Source organism: Triturus cristatus, chromosome 3_1, assembly GCF_964204655.1.
Source record: "Triturus cristatus chromosome 3_1, aTriCri1.1, whole genome shotgun sequence".
In the NCBI taxonomy this organism is placed as follows: domain Eukaryota; kingdom Metazoa; phylum Chordata; class Amphibia; order Caudata; family Salamandridae; genus Triturus; species Triturus cristatus.
The window spans coordinates 300,566,779-300,585,341 of NC_140583.1; the positions used below are offsets into that span (position 1 = coordinate 300,566,779).

The 18,563-nt window shown below is 48.7% G+C and overlaps 1 protein-coding gene across 4 annotated transcripts in view; it reads left to right on the forward strand.

Moving 5' to 3' along the window:
* Nucleotides 1-18,563, forward strand: part of GRAMD2A (GRAM domain containing 2A) — a 503,088-nt gene that overhangs the window by 384,765 nt on the left and 99,760 nt on the right. For all 4 annotated transcript variants that reach the window (XM_085643959.1, XM_085643957.1, XM_085643958.1 and 1 more), the window contains exon 3: nt 3,239-3,296. In XM_085643959.1, coding sequence (XP_085500085.1) covers nt 3,239-3,296 — 58 coding nt within the window. The remainder of the gene's footprint in view (nt 1-3,238; nt 3,297-18,563) is intronic.

Here is an 18,563-nt window from a genome sequence, read left to right on the forward strand (position 1 = left end):
CCTTCCTCACTTACTGGATTTGCAAGCTAAACGAAGGTGCAGGTTGCAAGGTAATGAGCAAACACATATAAGTTTCACTGCTAAATAGATATTTACGTTGGCTTTCATATACAAGCATTTCCAGTACAGTAAGTACAACAAGGAGCATTCACTTTGTTTTCGGTGGAAATACCATAAACAATGTTCCAGCCCGCCCACAGGTTCATATTTTATTGAGCAGTAAATATAGAAAAATAACACACAACTTACAAAACAATGAATTTAATTTTAACAACATTACAAAAGACACTAACTGCATCACACTACACACATAATTAATATCATTGCAATTGTTTTTTAGGGGATGTAAACTTACATATACCACCAACATACACACCAGCAAAACACACTACACACATACATCCCACCAACACACATCATATCACAACTCACCATAACATTCCACACCATGCCACTGCCCTTACGTCACTACACTAAGCACAACTTGCACACAAACTTTACAGTACTGAACACAGCAGATACATTGCTCTACAATATACCTTAAAAACATTGGAAATATCTGTGATTCAACACTTATAAGGTCCCAAAGGCGAGACTTATTGGCTATGCCAATGCTTGTTCTACAATGAGCCCCACCTCGAGAAGGAGCTTGATGTATTCAGGTTTGCTATTGTTTCCCTTTATGTTAAGTACCATTGTTTTGGCCGAGCGCCCTGTTTTCCTCCTCGTCGCTGCGAGTAGTCCATCTCTCACCTCCGCCCAGAAACGCTGGATTTCCCCACAAGACAGATAGTGTGTATGAAGTCCCCCAGTTCGTCACAGCCCCTGATTCCTCTGTCAGTGCTTACTCTTCCTATCTTTTGTAACATGGCTCTAGACTGATAGGATCTATGCAGCACCCCCACTGACATCCCACTCTCGTACTTGAGAGGCAGTCGCCATTTCTAAAGTATCAGTCGATTGATCAATCATTCAATCAGCATTTGTAAAGCGCAACACTGTCACCCCTATGGGTATCTGGGTGCTGTGTCTCCATCAAAGAGCCAGGTCTTGAGTCTCTTTCTGAAGTCTTCCATTGAGGGGGCCGTATGGAGCTGGAGGGGAAGTTCGTTCCTGGTCTTGGCAATGATGTAGGAGAAGGAGCGGCCACTGCTGCGGCTGTCACGGTTGCAGGGTGAAGAGGACCGCTGGAAGTTCGGCACTTCGTACACTGGTTACCAGGCTAACAGGCCCTACATGGCCACAGGGTATTCCCCTTAGAACTCCAGAGTTACTGCCTGGAGAATCTACTGTATTGTGTGCTTGCGTCTGTAATATACAGACTCTGACAGGTCTACCCCTTTGACGAGCCTTACTGGATGGCATTGATTAGAGAACTGGACCGCGACCTCCAAAGAACTTGTGCCGTACTTAGAATACTTAGAGGTTATCAGGACCTTATACAATCCAGGATTCTTGTGTCTATGCATCATGCTTGCCAAGCCATTCAATTCCCCCTTCAGAAGGGTTATTGCCCTTAGAAGCCCTGATGAAGTTCTCCCTGAGAACGAAACGCATTGGCTGAACTTTCTGTTTTGAACCTGCATACAAATTGATCAATAAAGAACTTTGAAAATCCTACTTTCGATCTTTGGACTCTTTTCACTCTACGCACGCTCTTCAATTACTTGTTAAGGATCTGGATCACAGTGGCATCATAGGACGGTTTATGTCTGGGCTGGTTGCATGGGACTGGTATAGATGGTGAAACTGGTGTAGAGGTGCAGAAACGACAGTCCACCGTCTTTTCTGTTTTGTTGTCTGAAGAGGCCCACTGGAAGTTCAATCGATGATTGATGTAGGTAGGTCTTAGGTCATGGAGGGCTTTGTAGGCATGTGTGAGGATCTTGAACTGTCATCTCTTCTGGATGGGGAGCCATTGGAGGTCTCTCAGGTGGGGGGCAATGTGGTTCATTTGGGGAGGTTCAGGATGAGTCTGGCTGTGGAGTTCTGTATGGTCTGGAGTCTTGTGAGGAGCTAGGTGGAGATGCCGGCGTAGAGGGTATTGCCATAGTCTAGGTGGCTGGTGATGAGGACCTGAGTGACAGTCTTTCTGGTGTTGGTTGGGATTAATTTGAAGATTCTGCTGAGCATGCAAAACGTGTGGAAGCAAGAGGAGGTGTCTGTGTTGAGTTGTCGTTTCCTGGTCAGTTGGCTGTCAAGGATGATGCCGAGATTGCGTGCATGGTCGGTCGGTGTGGGGGTAGGTCCGAGTTCTGCACGTCACCAGCCGTGGTCCCATCTGGAGGTGTTCTTCTCAGAGATCAGTACTTCATTTTTGTCAGAGTTGAGTTGGCGGCAGTTGTCACTCATCCATTTGGCTACGTTGGTCATGGCATTGCAGAAGTTTGTTTTGGCGTTGGATGCGTCCTCATTGACCAAGGGGATCAGTTGAGTGGTGTCATCTGCGTAGGAGAATATGTTGAGTCCATGGGATCTGACGGTGTCTGCAAGGGGGGTCATTTAGATGTTAAACAGGGTGGGGCTGAGGGATGATCCTTGTGATATCCCACATATGATGTTTTGGCAGCAGAGGCGAAGGAAGGCTTACGTATGCTCTGTGTGCGTCCAGTAAGGAAGGAGGCGATCCACTTGAGGGCGTCTAGCTGTATGCCTATATTGTAGAGTCTGTTGATGAGGGTGTTGTGGGAGACAGTGTCTATCGCCGCAGAGTATTATATTAGAGTGACCCAAGGATGCTCGGGGTCTCACATGCCGGCCTAGGCTGCGATGGGGCTTGTGTGTGAGGGGATTACGCTATCAGCAGGGATGGAGGGTGGACGTCTGGGAGAGGTACAGTGGGACAGTAGGGATGAAAATGAAATCAACAGTAATTTAGAGTCTTTAAAAATTGGTCTCTGAGTTGCCATTGCTCAGTTTCATTAATTTTTTTAGTGCATAGCTTTTACTAGCACCCCATTTCTTCACTGTTATGTGTGCAAAGTTTACTCCCGCTCCATATTCCTTTGCTTCCTCTCCAGACCTCTATTGTAGAGGTTTCTGCCCCCGCTGACACCACCACTAGTGGTTCTCTGTCTTCACTTTTGTCTCAGTTCATCCATGCCTTATGTTCCTGTGCACCCTCAATTCCTCTTTGCCTTGTCTCCTTCTATGGCTGCGCCCCTCTTGTGCTTGTTCTGTATGTGGCACACTGCTGTCTCACTCCTTTCACAACCAGCCTCTCTCCCTCTCATTGCAGCTTTGTAACTCAGGAGAGTCTAAAGGATGACGACAGAGAGAGGGATCACTGCGACCTGGTGAGTGTGGCCATCATCTAATAATGTTGTGATTGTTGGTGCCCCTGTGCCCGTCTTCATCTAACCTCTCTGGCACAGAGGACTGTGGCCTAGTTTAGCCCATGAGTCTAGACTTGACTCGTACATGTACAGCTGAAGCTGTCAAGATGGACCCTGCTGTTCAACAATGATTTGCACTTTATCACATGTGACATCTGTGCTCATAAGACCAAACTGTACACTGATCCCTGAGCAGTCTACACCCAGACCCATGCTTCAGAACTTCCTAGTCTGGCAGGGACCACTACACATGGACCTTGGGAACAAGACCGCAGCTTCCCAGCCTACAGATGTCCTCCCACTGCCTCAGGGCTCAGCTTCCCAGCTTGTGACTGCCCTCCACACTCAGACCCACTGCCTCAGAGCCAAGCTTTCCAGTCCCTGGCTGCCCTCCACTATCATGAAGTCTGCTGCTGGGCTTCAGCATGGGCGCAAACATGTCTTTGATACCTCAAGTGATCAGTGTCGCTGAAAATACATTCTGACATATACGCACGCTCTACAGAATCTTGCATTTTCTGCTTTCCCCTCAAACATTGTTCTTTGTTCTAGCAGTGGTCATTTGTGGACTAAATCTACGGAGGTCGGGCCACCTAGACAAGATCAAGGTTCACTGAGAACAAAATCTTGTTGCCTACTCATCTCTGACCTCAATCGAACACTCTTTTATCTCCTAATCTTTCCCGCACTGATATCACTTCACTGGCACCCGACCGAACATCGGCTCAACTAAAGACCTCATTCCTCCTGCATAGGGCCCTCCGTGGTCAAGCACCCCTTACCTCGCCAGACAGCATGAGTAGAGTAAGGATGGCCGGCCACAAGTGGCTCTCTGGTTAGTAGAAAAAAAAACATGTTTTATGAGAAGAAATTTTCCATCTACAATGAAATTAAGTTGAAATCCAGCATTTGTAAAGGGCCCAGCTACCTCCGAAGGGGTGTCAAGGCACTGGGGGCTGTCGGGAAGATTAAGCAAGCTATTGCCCAGAGTCATATGGTGCTGGATCTAACCGTGAGCCCCCGTGGTCTGGAGTCAGGCGCCCTGCCCGCAGCACCAAACCTGTTCCTCCTTTGGAATTTGCTTCCTATAATCTTTCAGCTTCAATTTTGTCACTCTTTTTGATGCCTATGGAAGCTCTGAAAAAAGCAGCCGCTCCAGCAGAAGTTAGGACCACATTAGAGCTAACTGTCCAAGGAGACACAGGTCATCTGAGGAACCAGTAGTCCCCGAGTACATGGTAAATTCACAACGTTCTGTACAGCTCCTTCCTGACACAAGCAAATTAATTGAAATTAGCCTGTAGGCAACATTAGCTGCACATAAAAGTATTGCATGAAATAAACCAGAGTGCCACTTCATCTAATTTCATCTAATTTTATTTAAATATGATCACCTATATGCAAACTTTTGCAATTTAACAATAGCTTGTAATTGATTGAGGCGGTAATCTAATCAAGATGGAACTTTATACCATGTCAGGGAAATGCTATACGTGTGCCAACTTGGTAAACACAATACTGTGTATTTTTTAGTGCACAACACACACACGTTATTTATTCATACAATTATATGGTATTCCGAGGAGTGCTAATGCACAGATGCCTCAAACCTCCAAATACTTGCTTCACATATCCCCACCCGCCTCATCTCCGCTGTTCCAGGTTTGAGTGGTCACATGAAAGGTTTTCTTGAATAGCAAGGCCTTGACAGAAACAGCATAATGGAAGCAGAAGTTCAGCGGCTCTACTCCTGAGGAAGGTTCTCCTACATCACTGGACCTCTCACTGCGAATGCTGTGCACTTAAGAGTGCTGCACCTGCACTTAAACTTCTGGACTAGATGTAAGAGTGCTGCACTCAATTTTAGGGACTAGATTTAAGAGTGCTGCACTCAAACTTCGGGACTAGATTTAAGAGTGCTGTACTCAAACTTCGGGACTAGATTTAAGAGTGCTGCACTCAAACTTCAGGATTAGATTTAAGAGTGCTGTACTCAAACTTCGGGACTAGATTTAAGAGTGCTGTGCTCAATCTTCAGGACTAGATTTAAGAGTGCTGCACTCAAACTTCGGGACTAGATTTAAGAGTGCTGCACTCCAACTTCGGGACTAGATTGTAACGCCCTGAACGTCTCAGGATCGTTTAACAGACACGACAATGAGGACGCAACCACTTGTGAAGGGTTAGTTCTTTTAATGAAGGCAAATAAAATACAAAGAACAAACAAAAGTTATAGTCACTGGAATCCTCCAGGCTAAGTACGTTACCAGCCCACAGCACGGATGGTCCTAACCGTCCTCTGCATATACGCCGATCCCGGCGTATGCCAACAGAGGGCAGAAATGAAATGGCCGGCAATGCCAATCGGTAGGCTGTGAGGGGCACGAAGAGTGTAGGGGAGAATCGAGGAGTCAGGGAAACACCCAGCCGGGGTCTCTACCTGAAGGGAGCAGCCGCTCAACCTCTTCCTCAGACTGCACCGGGACGCGGAGTCACCTCCTGGTGATGCGTCACCGATACCCCAATCACAAGCAAGAAGACTGAACCGAGAGCAGCCGCTCGATCGATCCTGTGGACTTCCGAGTCTGTAACGCGGCAAACACCTCCTGGTGTGCGTTACAGCTGGCAGTCCCTGTGTCTCTGGTCGGGCTGGGAGTTACGACTCCAACCAGCAAAAGCGCCACTGCGCTTGGACTCAGCCGAGTCAAAAAGCGAAGCTCAATGGTTGACCGGTAGAGCTTCCGGGTCCTTCACAGGTGGCGATGGGGCAAGACACGGCCCAGGGAGTAACGACTCGACCTACCTCCGTTCTTGCCTTACTGGAGCACCACTCCGGAACACTGCTCTTCACGAAGCAGGTACGTCGGTGTAAACACAATATCCGACAGCCTTGTACCTCCCGGTTCCTCCCTTTATAGGGCGTGTTTTCCTTGAGTTATGTAACAGCTCTCCTGTTTACATAAGGGCGTGTTTCCCTTGAGTTATGTAACAGCTCTCCTGTTTACATAAGGGCGTGTTTCCATTGAGTTATGTAACAGCTCTCCTGTTTACATAAGGGCGTGTTTCCCTTGAGTTATGTAACAGCTCTCCTGTTTACATAAGGGCGTGTTTCCCTTGTATGACAGGAATTCTTGACAGTACATCCTCCCTCTCAGCGGCTCCCCACGGGTCCAGCGCTGGCAGGAAAACGCCGATGGAACAAGGAGACCAAGCGCGGAGCATGAACCCCTTCAGCCGGTTCCCATGAATGCTCCTCCGGGCCATAGCCTTTCCACGCAACCAGGTACCACAGCTTCCCCCTGCGCCATTTGGACGCCCGTATGCCCGACACTTCATACTCCACCTCCGACTCCACGCATACCGGCCTAGGTGTCCCAGACGGCTTGGAGGGCGCTGGTTTGAGCAATGATACATGAAAGACAGGGTGTATCCGCAATGACTGGGGCAAGCACACCTTCACGTTCACGGGACCCATACACTTGGTAATTCGATAGGGGCCCATGTACTTGGGATGGAACACACTGTTCTTTCGAAACCTCATGTTTCTTGTGGATATCCAGACGTAGTCTCCAGTGCGGTACAGTGGCCCGGGCCTTCTCTTCCTATCTGCCGCAGCCTTGTATCTTCTCTTGGCCTCTATTAGGACAGCCCTTGAGCGCATCAACGTGTCTTTTATGTGTGCCACCCTGTCCGCTGTGGCGGGAATCCTGTCCTCTCTGAACGGATGTAGAAATGGCAAGAACCTGGGATGTTGGCCATAGTTGCTATAGAACGGAGATGACTGTGTGGAGCTGTGAGTGGCGTTGTTATAGGCTATCTCTGCAACCCATAGCAAGTCGACCCATTCTTCCCTGCCCTGGTCCACAAAACATCGCAGATACTGTTTGAGCGTTTGGTTCAGGCGCTCGGTTTGGCCGTCCGTTTGAGGGTGGTAGCTGGTGGACAGGGCGGTCTTAACATGCAGCGCAGTGCACCAAGTCTTCCAGAATTGCGCAGTAAACTGCGACCCCCGGTCCGACACGATCACCCCAGGTAATCCATGCAGTCGTACCACATTCTTTAGGAGTAGTGACGCCAATTCCCCGGCCGTAGGGACTCTCTTGCAGGGGATGAAGTGCCCCATTTTCGTCAAGTAATCCACCACCACCAGTATTGCCGTCATCCCCTGGTCTACCGGTAGGCCCACCACGAAGTCCAGTGATATGCTATCCCATGGTCTATCCGGGGTCGGAAGTGGATGTAAGAGCCCTTGGGTTCGGCCATGGTCGGCCTTCATGGTAGCACACGTAGGACACTCCTGTCCCCACCTCCTGACATCCACTCTCATGGTTGGCCACCAGAAATGCCGTCCCATGCTAGCCACCGTTTTTTCAAAGCCCAAATGACCTGCGCATGGAGAGTCATGGCACCAGATGAATGCTTGTTTCCTTAGCCTAGGCGTGGGTATCAATAGGCACCTGCCCTTCAGGGGTATCCCGTCCTTCAGCTGCCATTCTCTGTGACTGAGGAGCCACCTCCGCCATGCGAATGACCTGATCCCTCTCTTTATTCCCCTCAGGAAAGTATCCGGTTGGATAACCCCCAATACCATCCTCGGGGAAATGATGGAACGCTCGGTTGCAGGCAATGGTTCCTTAACTGCAGATTGACGGGACAGGGCGTCCGCCTTCCGGTTTTCCGTCCCCGGCCGATATGTGATGCGGAAGTTGAACCCCGCAAAGAAGATCATCCACCGCAGCTGCCTGGGAGAAAGGTGTCTAGTGGCCGTCATGAACTGTAGGTTCCGATGGTCCGTGTACACCGATACCACATGTCTTGCCCCCATCAACCAATGCCTCCATTCGGTGAAGGCGTCCTTGATTGCGAGAAGCTCCTTCTCCGCAATATGGTAGTTGCGTTCGGCGTCGTTGAGTTTGCGGGACATGTACGCAACGGGATGAAGCACCCCTGTGTCGTGGTTGCATTGGGACAAGATAGCCCCCAGCGCCACATCCGACGCGTCCGCTTCCACCACGTAGGGGAGATCCGGATCGGGGTGAGCCAACACCGGCGCCTTACCAAAGGCGCTTTTCAGGGCCTCAAAGGCTTTGTTCGCTTCAGGGGACCAGACAAACTCCTTGGACTTCCTCAGTAGCTGTGTGATTGGGGCCACCACTCCTGAAAATCCATCTATAAACCGCCTGTAAAAGTTGGCGAAGCCAATGAAACTTTGGACGTCCTTCACGCTTTGGGGCACCGGCCATTCTTTCACCGCCTTGATCTTTCGTTCTGCCATCTCCTGTCCCTCTGGACTCAGCATCACTCCGAGGAATTCCACGGATGTGACGTGGAAGTCACACTTGCTGAGTTTACAAAACAGCATGTTTTCCCTCAGCTTTTGGAGCACAGCTTTGACGTGGTGTACGTGCTCCTCCACACTGGACGAATAGATGAGGATGTCGTCGATATATACGACCACGTAGATATCCAACTCCTCTCTGAATAACTCATTCAAAAAGTACTGAAAGGCTGCCGGGGCGTTGCACAGACCGAACGGCATGACGAGGTACTCAAAAAGGCCGAACCTGGTCTTAAAGGCGGTCTTCCACTCGTCTCCGTCCCTCATGCGCACCAGATGGTATGCCCCTTTCAAATCCAACTTGGTGTAGATACGAGCTTTCTTGACCTGTTCCAGAAGTACACTGATGAGAGGCAAGGGGTACCGATTTTTTATGGTTATCGCATTCAATGCCCTAAAGTCCACACAGGCTCTCAGCTCCCCATTAGCCTTCGGGATGAAGAAGAGTGGCGAGGCGGCCGGAGACTTGGACGGGCGGATGAATCCTAGCTTGAGGAGTTTATCCAGGTACCCCCGGAGATGCACGTTTTCAGGCTCCGTCAGGGCATACAGCCTGCCGCTGGGAACGCTGGCCCCTGGCACCAGGTCGATCTGGCAGTCAAACTGTCTATGTGGTGGTAGCACTTCCGCCTTCACCTCATCAAATACATCCTCAAAACTGTGATAAGCCTGGGGGAGAGCCACATCTTTTTCTGCCGCTGTAGCCACCGTCTGACTCCCGCTCTCATCTGCGTCAAGGGATTCCGTTCTTATTCCACAATGCAGGATGCAATACGGTGACGTCATTTCGATGCGATGTGTTGGCCAATCCACAAAGGGGTTGTGTTTCTGTAGCCACGGCAATCCCAATATGACGCCATATTGGGGCGCTCGGATGATGTTAAAATCGATTTGTTCCAAATGGTTCCTCCCATATCTCATCGGAAGGACCCCCGTGTGCTGTCCGATGGGCCCCGTCACCAATCGCCTTCCGTCTACCGCATAGACGTCTTCGGGTACTGCTTTGGGAAGAAGCACTAGCCCTAGCCTGCATGCCTCGTTGTGGTCCATAAACATGCCAGTGGCCCCTGAATCCACCATGGCCACAACGGGTATCCACTGGTCATGCACTCCCACGTGCACCGTGATAAACAGGTGTCGTTGTCCCTTAGTGACCGAGTTGGAAAGTGAAGGGATGGATGAGTGACTCCGAGATGCCCCTTCTCTGGTCTTGGAGTCCTCTAGTTTTCCGCCGGTATGTCCACCACGGCTGTTACCGACCGGTTGGCCCGATAACGTGACGTCTTCGGTTTGGCAGGGCATTCACGTACGTAGTGGCCTTTTTTGCCACAATATAGGCACAATCCTTGTTTACGGCGTGACTCTTTCTCCGTGGCTGTGAGGCTCGCTCGTATTGCGCTGATGTCCATGGGTTCTCCCTTGGATGCGGTGGAAGTTTCAGGACTTCCCACCGTCACATAGGATGGAAGGGATTTTCCTTTTCTCCCATGATCCCCCTTTCTTTCACTTAGCCTATGTTCCAGCCGTAATACCAGGTTGATAAGGCCCTCACATGTCTTGGGTTGAGGGTCAATATGAGCCACGGCGTCCTTGAGCTCATCGCACAGCCCTTGATGGAAGAGCGCCGTCTGTTTAGCAACAGGCCACTTGGTTTCCGCAACCAGCCTTCGGAACGCGTTGAGATACTGCACCAGGTCGTTGGATCCCTGTCTCAACTCAAGCATTTCACGGTCCGCCGTGTACGAGTCAGCCCTTCTGTCGAATACCTTCAGGAATTCCTCGCGAAAAGCACCCCAATCACATAAGAGGGGGTCGTCCCTGCTCACCAGAGGTACGGCCCATTGTGCCGCGTTTCCAGCCAAATAGGATATAAGGAAAGCCACACGAGCCTGACTCGTGGGGAACGCCTTTGGTTTGCACGATAAATGTAGCGCCACTTGTGTGAGGAATACCTGCACTGTGTTAGGATCCCCACTGTACCTCTCTGGTGTTGCCAAGGGGATGGCTACCGGCATTTCCACTACTACCGCAGGGGTCTGGTTCGTGAGGGAGGTGCTGGGCGTGAGCGGGTCCAATTGGATAGCATCCAGTCTGGCTTTTACATCGGCTGTTTCTTGCCTAGAGGCAGCCACTTCAACTTGCATGGCCGCTAAAGCAGCCAGCACATCATCAAGTGTTGCCATGTCTGTTATCGACCGGGAGACAGTTAGTGTTATTAAGGTCGGATATTTTGTAACGCCCTGAACGTCTCAGGATCGTTTAACAGACACGACAATGAGGACGCAACCACTTGTGAAGGGTTAGTTCTTTTAATGAAGGCAAATAAAATACAAAGAACAAACAAAAGTTATAGTCACTGGAATCCTCCAGGCTAAGTACGTTACCAGCCCACAGCACGGATGGTCCTAACCGTCCTCTGCATATACGCCGATCCCGGCGTATGCCAACAGAGGGCAGAAATGAAATGGCCGGCAATGCCAATCGGTAGGCTGTGAGGGGCACGAAGAGTGTTGGGGAGAATCGAGGAGTCAGGGAAACACCCAGCCGGGGTCTCTACCTGAAGGGAGCAGCCGCTCAACCTCTTCCTCAGACTGCACCGGGACGCGGAGTCACCTCCTGGTGATGCGTCACCGATACCCCAATCACAAGCAAGAAGACTGAACCGAGAGCAGCCGCTCGATCGATCCTGTGGACTTCCGAGTCTGTAACGCGGCAAACACCTCCTGGTGTGTGTTACAGCTGGCAGTCCCTGTGTCTCTGGTCGGGCTGGGAGTTACGACTCCAACCAGCAAAAGCGCCACTGCGCTTGGACTCAGCCGAGTCAAAAAGCGAAGCTCAATGGTTGACCGGTAGAGCTTCCGGGTCCTTCACAGGTGGCGATGGGGCAAGACACGGCCCAGGGAGTAACGACTCGACCTACCTCCGTTCTTGCCTTACTGGAGCACCACTCCGGAACACTGCTCTTCACGAAGCAGGTACGTCGGTGTAAACACAATATCCGACAGCCTTGTACCTCCCGGTTCCTCCCTTTATAGGGCGTGTTTTCCTTGAGTTATGTAACAGCTCTCCTGTTTACATAAGGGCGTGTTTCCCTTGAGTTATGTAACAGCTCTCCTGTTTACATAAGGGCGTGTTTCCCTTGAGTTATGTAACAGCTCTCCTGTTTACATAAGGGCGTGTTTCCCTTGAGTTATGTAACAGCTCTCCTGTTTACATAAGGGCGTGTTTCCCTTGTATGACAGGAATTCTTGACATAGATTTAAGAGTACTGTGCTCCAACTTCGGGACTAGATTTAAGAGTACTGTACTCCAACTTCGGGACTAGATTTAAGAGTGCTGCACTCCAACTTCGGGACTAGATTTAAGAGTACTGTACTCCAACTTCGGGACTAGATTTAAGAGTGCTGCACTCCAACTTCGGGATTAGATTTAAGAGTGCTGCACTCAAACTTCGGGACTAGATTTAAGAGTGCTGCACTCAATCTTCGGGGCTAGATTTAAGAGTGCTGCACTCCAACTTCGGGACTAGATTTAAGAGTGCTACACTCCAACTTCGAGACTAGATTTAAGAGTGCTGCACTCAAACTTCAGGACTAGATTTAAGAGTGCTGCACTCAATCTTCAGGGCTAGATTTAAGAGTGCTGCACTCCAACTTCGGGACTAGATTTAAGAGTGCTGCACTCAAACTTCGGGACTAGATTTAAGAGTGCTGCACTCAAACTTCGAGACTAGATTTAAGAGTGCTGCACTCAATCTTAGTGACTAGATTTAAGAATGCTGCACTCAAACATCAGGACTAGATTTAAGAGTGCTGCACTCCAACTTCAGGACTAGATTTAAGAGTGCTGCACTCAATCTTCGGGACTAGATTTAAGAGTGCTGCACTCACTCTTCGGGACTAGATTTAAGAGTGCTGCACTCAGACTTCGGGACTAGATTTAAGAATGCTGCACTCAAACTTCGGGACTAGATTTAAGAGTGCTGCACTCAATCTTCGGGACTAGATTTAAGAGTGCTGCACTCAGACTTCGGGACTTGATTTAAGAGTGTTGCACTCAAACTTCGGGACTAGATTTAAGAGTGCTGCACTCCAACTTCGGTATTAGATTTAAGAGTGCTGCACTCAAACTTCAGGACTACAGCCAGTTGTTTCCAATGAATCTCATCCCTCTCTTTAGGGAAGCATTAAGTGAGTTTACAAGCTTTAGAATCTCAACTTAGTGCTGCAAACAAGACACTTACAGCTTCCATGTGTAATAACAATGTACCAGAAGGTATGTAATCATCTCCTGATAGATATCCCAATTTAACCCCAGAATCTGAATCAGGTGCAGATACCAGGTCCCAAATCCCCTTATATGAATTCTGCACAGTAGCTGCATTTGTGTGCCTGATTCTAAAATGTGCCAGTGAAATGGGGAATACCTTGAAGTTCAGTAATTCTCCTCATCCTCATAAAATAACGTTTTAAATGTAGTTTCCTAGGCCCTTGTGTATCAACTCACCTGCCTTTAGACACAGACTGCGTAAAAACCTGTGTTGCAGGCCATGTGTACAGATGTCATGTGGTAAACAGGTAATATAGTGAATGCTTATGGTGCAGGATGTCTGCGGACCTTCTTTCATTTCCTGGATATTGTCGCTGGGGAGACACTGGAGTTCTGATAATTTTCTTTCCTTTTCCTGTGTTGCCAAGGCTGGTGGGATTACAACAGGTTATACTAGGTATCAGAGACCTGCTAGCCTTCTGTCTCTTTTCTGTGTTGCCCAGACAGGCGGGCCTATAACAGGTGACACAGGCTGTAGGTATTGTGCTGGAGGTCTGCTAGTCATCTTGCCCTTTCCTGTGTTGCGCGGACTGGTGGGTTTACAACAGGTGATACTAGGTGTAGCTGCAGGGCAGTAGATCTGCTAGTCGTCTGCCTCTTTCCTGTGTTGACCAGATGGGTGAATGCACTACAGGTGATACTAGGTATAGCTACAGAGCTGGAGATCTGCGAGTCGTTTGCTTCTTTCCTGTGTTCTCCAGATGGGTGAATGCACAACAGGTGATACTAGGTGGAGGTGTAAAGCGAGACGTCTGCTAGTCCTTCTTCCCTTTCCTGTGTTTGCAGGAGAGGTGGCTATTTTGACAGAAGTCCATCGCACTCTTTCCATTCCTTTGCCTAGGCAGGAAGCTAACTGTGCTTCCAGCGGTCGGCTGGTTTTCTCTGTGTTCGTGATGGAGGGATGGTAGGGCTAAAGGGCGGCTAATCTGTAGCGCTCCATTTATTAAAAAATGTAATTTTATTTCACTGTGCCTAGGCAAGGGGAAGGAGAATTACAGACACGAAGGAATGGTCAATCAACCAGATAATACAGAATAAGAAACTGTTGCCACAGACAGTTTGTTGGATTCCATGCCTAGTAAGTGGTAAAAAGAAGAGTTTTGCGACCTTTCTGGAGTATCACGTACTCCAATAATGAATTGCGGATCCTCAGTCGCATTGGAACATTCAAATAGCATTGCTCCGTCTGACTGAGTTGATTATTTCCACAATTTGTACTCTGATGATTTTACCAGCCCAACCTAGGTTACCTCTTTCGTCCCTTCCTCTCTCTTTTGCGCCACACAAATATTTGACATCACAGACACCGTATAGTACTTAAATGCTTGCTCACAAAGCAGGGCCACAGGTCCTGATGGTGGCCCAGCCGACATATTTCTAACCGATATGGAGGCTTGGGCCAGCTATATTTTAACTCTTGGTAATGCCATTGCCAAAGGGGTTCCCATTTCTGACTCTTGGAAGGTTGCAATAGTACTGCCTTGTCCCAAAAACAGGTGATAGATCCCAACCGAGCAGTTTAGACCCATAAGTCTAGTACATTGCCTTCAAAAAATCTTTTGTCGTTGTGTGTTGTCAAAAATCCAAGACTGAATATTTGAGAAAGACGTCCTTAGTTCTTTTCAAGTTGGCTTTCAAAGGAATGTTTCAACCATCGACCAGGCCTTTTTGTTTTCTGTTGATTTACTGGAGGACTGTTGACATCAGCAAGGGCAACCTCTACATTGTCTTTGTTGACTTAAAATCGGCTTTTGACTTGGTCCCCCAGCCTGGCCTATGGTAAGTTCTTACTGACCTGGAATTGCCACCACATATTTTATCACTAGTAATCTGTGTACATGAGGACAACTATGCCCGCATCAGGTGTGGGGAACAAGGTCAGTTGGCTGATAGGGTATCAGTTTGCAAAAGCCCCCGCAAGGGCTGCGTATTGGCACCCACACAGTTTACGTTATTTATTAATGACATTGTACATTTCCTGTCCCAGGCTGATAAGGATGCTCCCCTCCTTGCTCAAACCAAAATTCCGATCCTCCTCTTTCCGGACGATATCTTGTTGATCTCTAAGACCCTGAGCGGCCTCCAGAAACTTGTAACATGCTTTGACGAGTTTTGCCTGGCTCATGGCTTGAATATCAACACTTCTAAAACTTAACTAATGTTGTTTAATCCACATAAATCATACAAGGGGAGAATAGCCTTGGGGTGAGGTCCTGTTGAGAGGGTCGACTCCTTTACTTATCTTGGTGTGACGTTCTCTGGGAGCATGACCTGGCATTCCCACGTAAACAAGGCAGCAACAAAACTTAAGCAGACTTCACTGGCTTAACGATAGTTGAGGGGGCCCCCCTTCAAGGTACATGAAGGGTCCCCCTTCCGTATTTAATATGAGGCTTACAGGCCTGAGTACTGTGGTGAGGGGACCCCCTGCAGCTCGGGGACCTTCGCACCTCGGGGGCTTAGTGGTCTGTGTTACGCCACTGGCAGACTTGTGGTGTGTTACTAAAGGAATATTCTATTTCATATACCAAACCCATTATACCTGCACTCAAAATCCATGAGGCCAAAACACTGGGCTCTGCCCTTTAAGTGGTTGATTTGTGGGTTTTTTGTAATTCTGAAAACAGAGTTGAAAATAAGTTCCTCAGATATCTTGTCGCGATCGCTCATAGTACTCCGCTGTACCCATTTCTTATGGATTTGGGTGTAAGAGGGTTTGGCGGACAAAATTCGGCTGCGTTTAATACTGCACTGGAGACGCTTATGGACAACACCTGAACGTGTCCACTATGCAGAAGGCCTCAAGGATGTTATGAAAGCCGACCGCTTTAGCAAGGTGTCCTGGCTCTCCAGAATTAAGGAGGTGTTTTACTCTCTTAGGTTGCCTGAGTTGTGGGACCATCCGGATTCTACTAACCTCAACCAAGGATTTTCTGAAACAGCAATACTGGACAATCTTAATGGCCAATGAATCCCAAAAAGCATTTTGCGCTAACCTAACTAATTACTTTATTGACTTCAAGTCTATTTGTGGGTTTGAGCCCTTCTGGGATCAGGCGTCTGTCACTTTGGACAAGAAGTTATATTTTTAGTTTCGAGTAGGCACCCTACCACTGAGAGTGTTCACTTCCAACTGGGTGGGTGGGTGGGGGAGCTGCTGGGTGTCCGGCTTGCAACTCCCCAGAGGAGACTGTTCCGCACGTTTTCTTTGTATTTCCAGCTTATGCCTCCCCACGAAGTATCTGGCTATATCCTATATGTAGTCTGCTTGATGTGTGCAGCCTCTGTGTTGCCCTCCGTATTCTTAGGGCGGACAGTCACCTGGTTTATCCATTTCTGTTGCTAAGTTCTTGGGTGCCATGTTGGTACTTAGAAGGAAGGCTCCCCTCCCTCCCTCATTTTTGTGTGATGTCTGTACCACCTATTAGGCACCACATGTTTTGCTGTATCACATATGTGCTGTGTTTTTATGAACTGTGCCTCTGGTCTTTTCTATAGTGATTTTTTATTTATTCATTGCATACTTTTATCTGTTTTTACTTTTATGGCCCCGGTGGCCAAAATAAAGTCATTTGATCTACCAATAATGGAGTAGATAAAGTAAAATCTATTTCCATGTGAAGGAGCATGGTACATGTATATTCATGCTCTAAAATGCATATCTCTCACTCGGTGGATGATGGCTCTGTTCTGAGGAGCTGACGTCAGTTGTCTCCCAGTAGCTGTTTTTTGAGGTAGCACTGCACTGATCAGGCTGGGCTTGCAAAGTAGGCTGCGTCCTTACTCAAACCCTTTGCTTGTTCAGAGCCCAGTGACGTACCATGACAGCCGGTGAGATGTGGTCTGTGTGTTTCAAAACAAGGAGGAAGAAGGCTGCATGGGGCTGCCTGTGTTGAATAATAATTATAATAAAGATACTTGTATAGCGTGCAGTTACCCCAGATGGGGTATCCCGGCGCTAGTACGGACAACAGTAGAGATAGTGTTCAGTATACCTTAGTCATTGCGACTAAAGAGCCAAGTTTTCAGGGCCTTTCTAAATTCCTGTTCGGACTGCAATGCGCGCAATTGAGGAGGAAGGTTATTCCAGCATTTAGAGGTCCCCACCATGAATGTCCTTCCCCCCATTCTGGCTTTCACGAACCGGGGGGTGATAAGGTATCATTTGTGGTTAGACCTAAGAGATCTGTTCTGTTGGTAAGTACAAAGTCTCTTCCTCAAGTAGTTGGGCCCCCTTCCTTGAAATGCCCGAAAGGCAAACGTAAGGGCCCTAAATTCGATGCGCTTGGCCACAGGGAGCCAATGCAACTGTCTCAGGTAAGGGGAAATACGTTTGCGAAGAGGGACCTTGCAGACCAGTCTGGCAGCTGAATTCTGCACTATCTGAAGCCTACGGATCAGTCCAATTGGCAGACCCATGTAGAGACCGTTAGCATAATTAAGATGGGAGGTGATTAGGGCATGCATAATGGTTTTGCGTGCTGACTCAGGCAAGAAATCAATACATTTTCTAATGATTTTTATCTTGCCAAAGCAGGCTGCATATACCTGTTGAACATGGGTACCAACAGACAGGTCTTTGTCCCACCTAACTCCTAGATTCTTAACTGAATCCTTAAGACTGGGGGGGGGGGGTCCTAAATCAGCTGGCCACCATAATGCTGAAGGGGGTATTACAGCTTGATTAAAAAACAAGACCTCCGTCTTGTCAGCATTAAGTTTAAGGAAATTAGGGCTCATCCAAGCAGAGATGTTTTTTAGGCACAGTTTCAGAGAGTCAAAGGAAGATGCCGACACTCCACTGAAAGTAAACATCAGTTGAGTGTCGTCGGCATAAGATGTCACCTTGATCCCAGTGTTGGCGATAAACTCCGCAAGCAGAGTCAAATAGATGTTGAAAACGAGCGGTCTCAAGGCCGATCCCTGTGGTACCCCCCACTTTAATGGTTTCGCGGGGGAGGTGTAAGGATGGATCAAGACCTGTTGTTCTTGGCCATGTAGGTAAGACGCGATCCAGTCAAGCGCTGTTCCCTGGATGCCAATTTGCTTTAGGCGATCCAGAAAGATGGAATAGGACACTGTGTCAAATGCTGCTGACAGGTAGAGAAGCACCAGCATGACCGCAAAGCCCCCATCCACTGCCCATCGAATGGCATCTGCCATCTCAATCAGCGCTGTTTCTGTACTGAAGCCAGGGCGAAAGCCGGACTGGGAGTCATGCGGTATGCTATTGGACTCAATAAAAGCAGACAGCAGCTGGTGAGCTAGCTTTTCAAGTACTTTAGCAGGGGCAGGCAACAGGGAAATGGGCCTATAATTACTGGTGACTGCAGGGTCAGCATTGAATTTCTTTAAAATGGGAAGGAGAAACGCATGTTTCCAGGCTGATGGAAAGACCCCCTGTCTCAGCGAAGAATTCCAGATGGCATTCGGTGGGCGGGGGGGTTGAGCAGCTCAGCCAAGGCACAATATTGTTTCGCTGGCCAGGGATCGCCAGGTGACCCGGATTTGCATTTCTGGAGTTCCCCCAAGGAAACCCCTTACGAGATAGTTGCAAATTC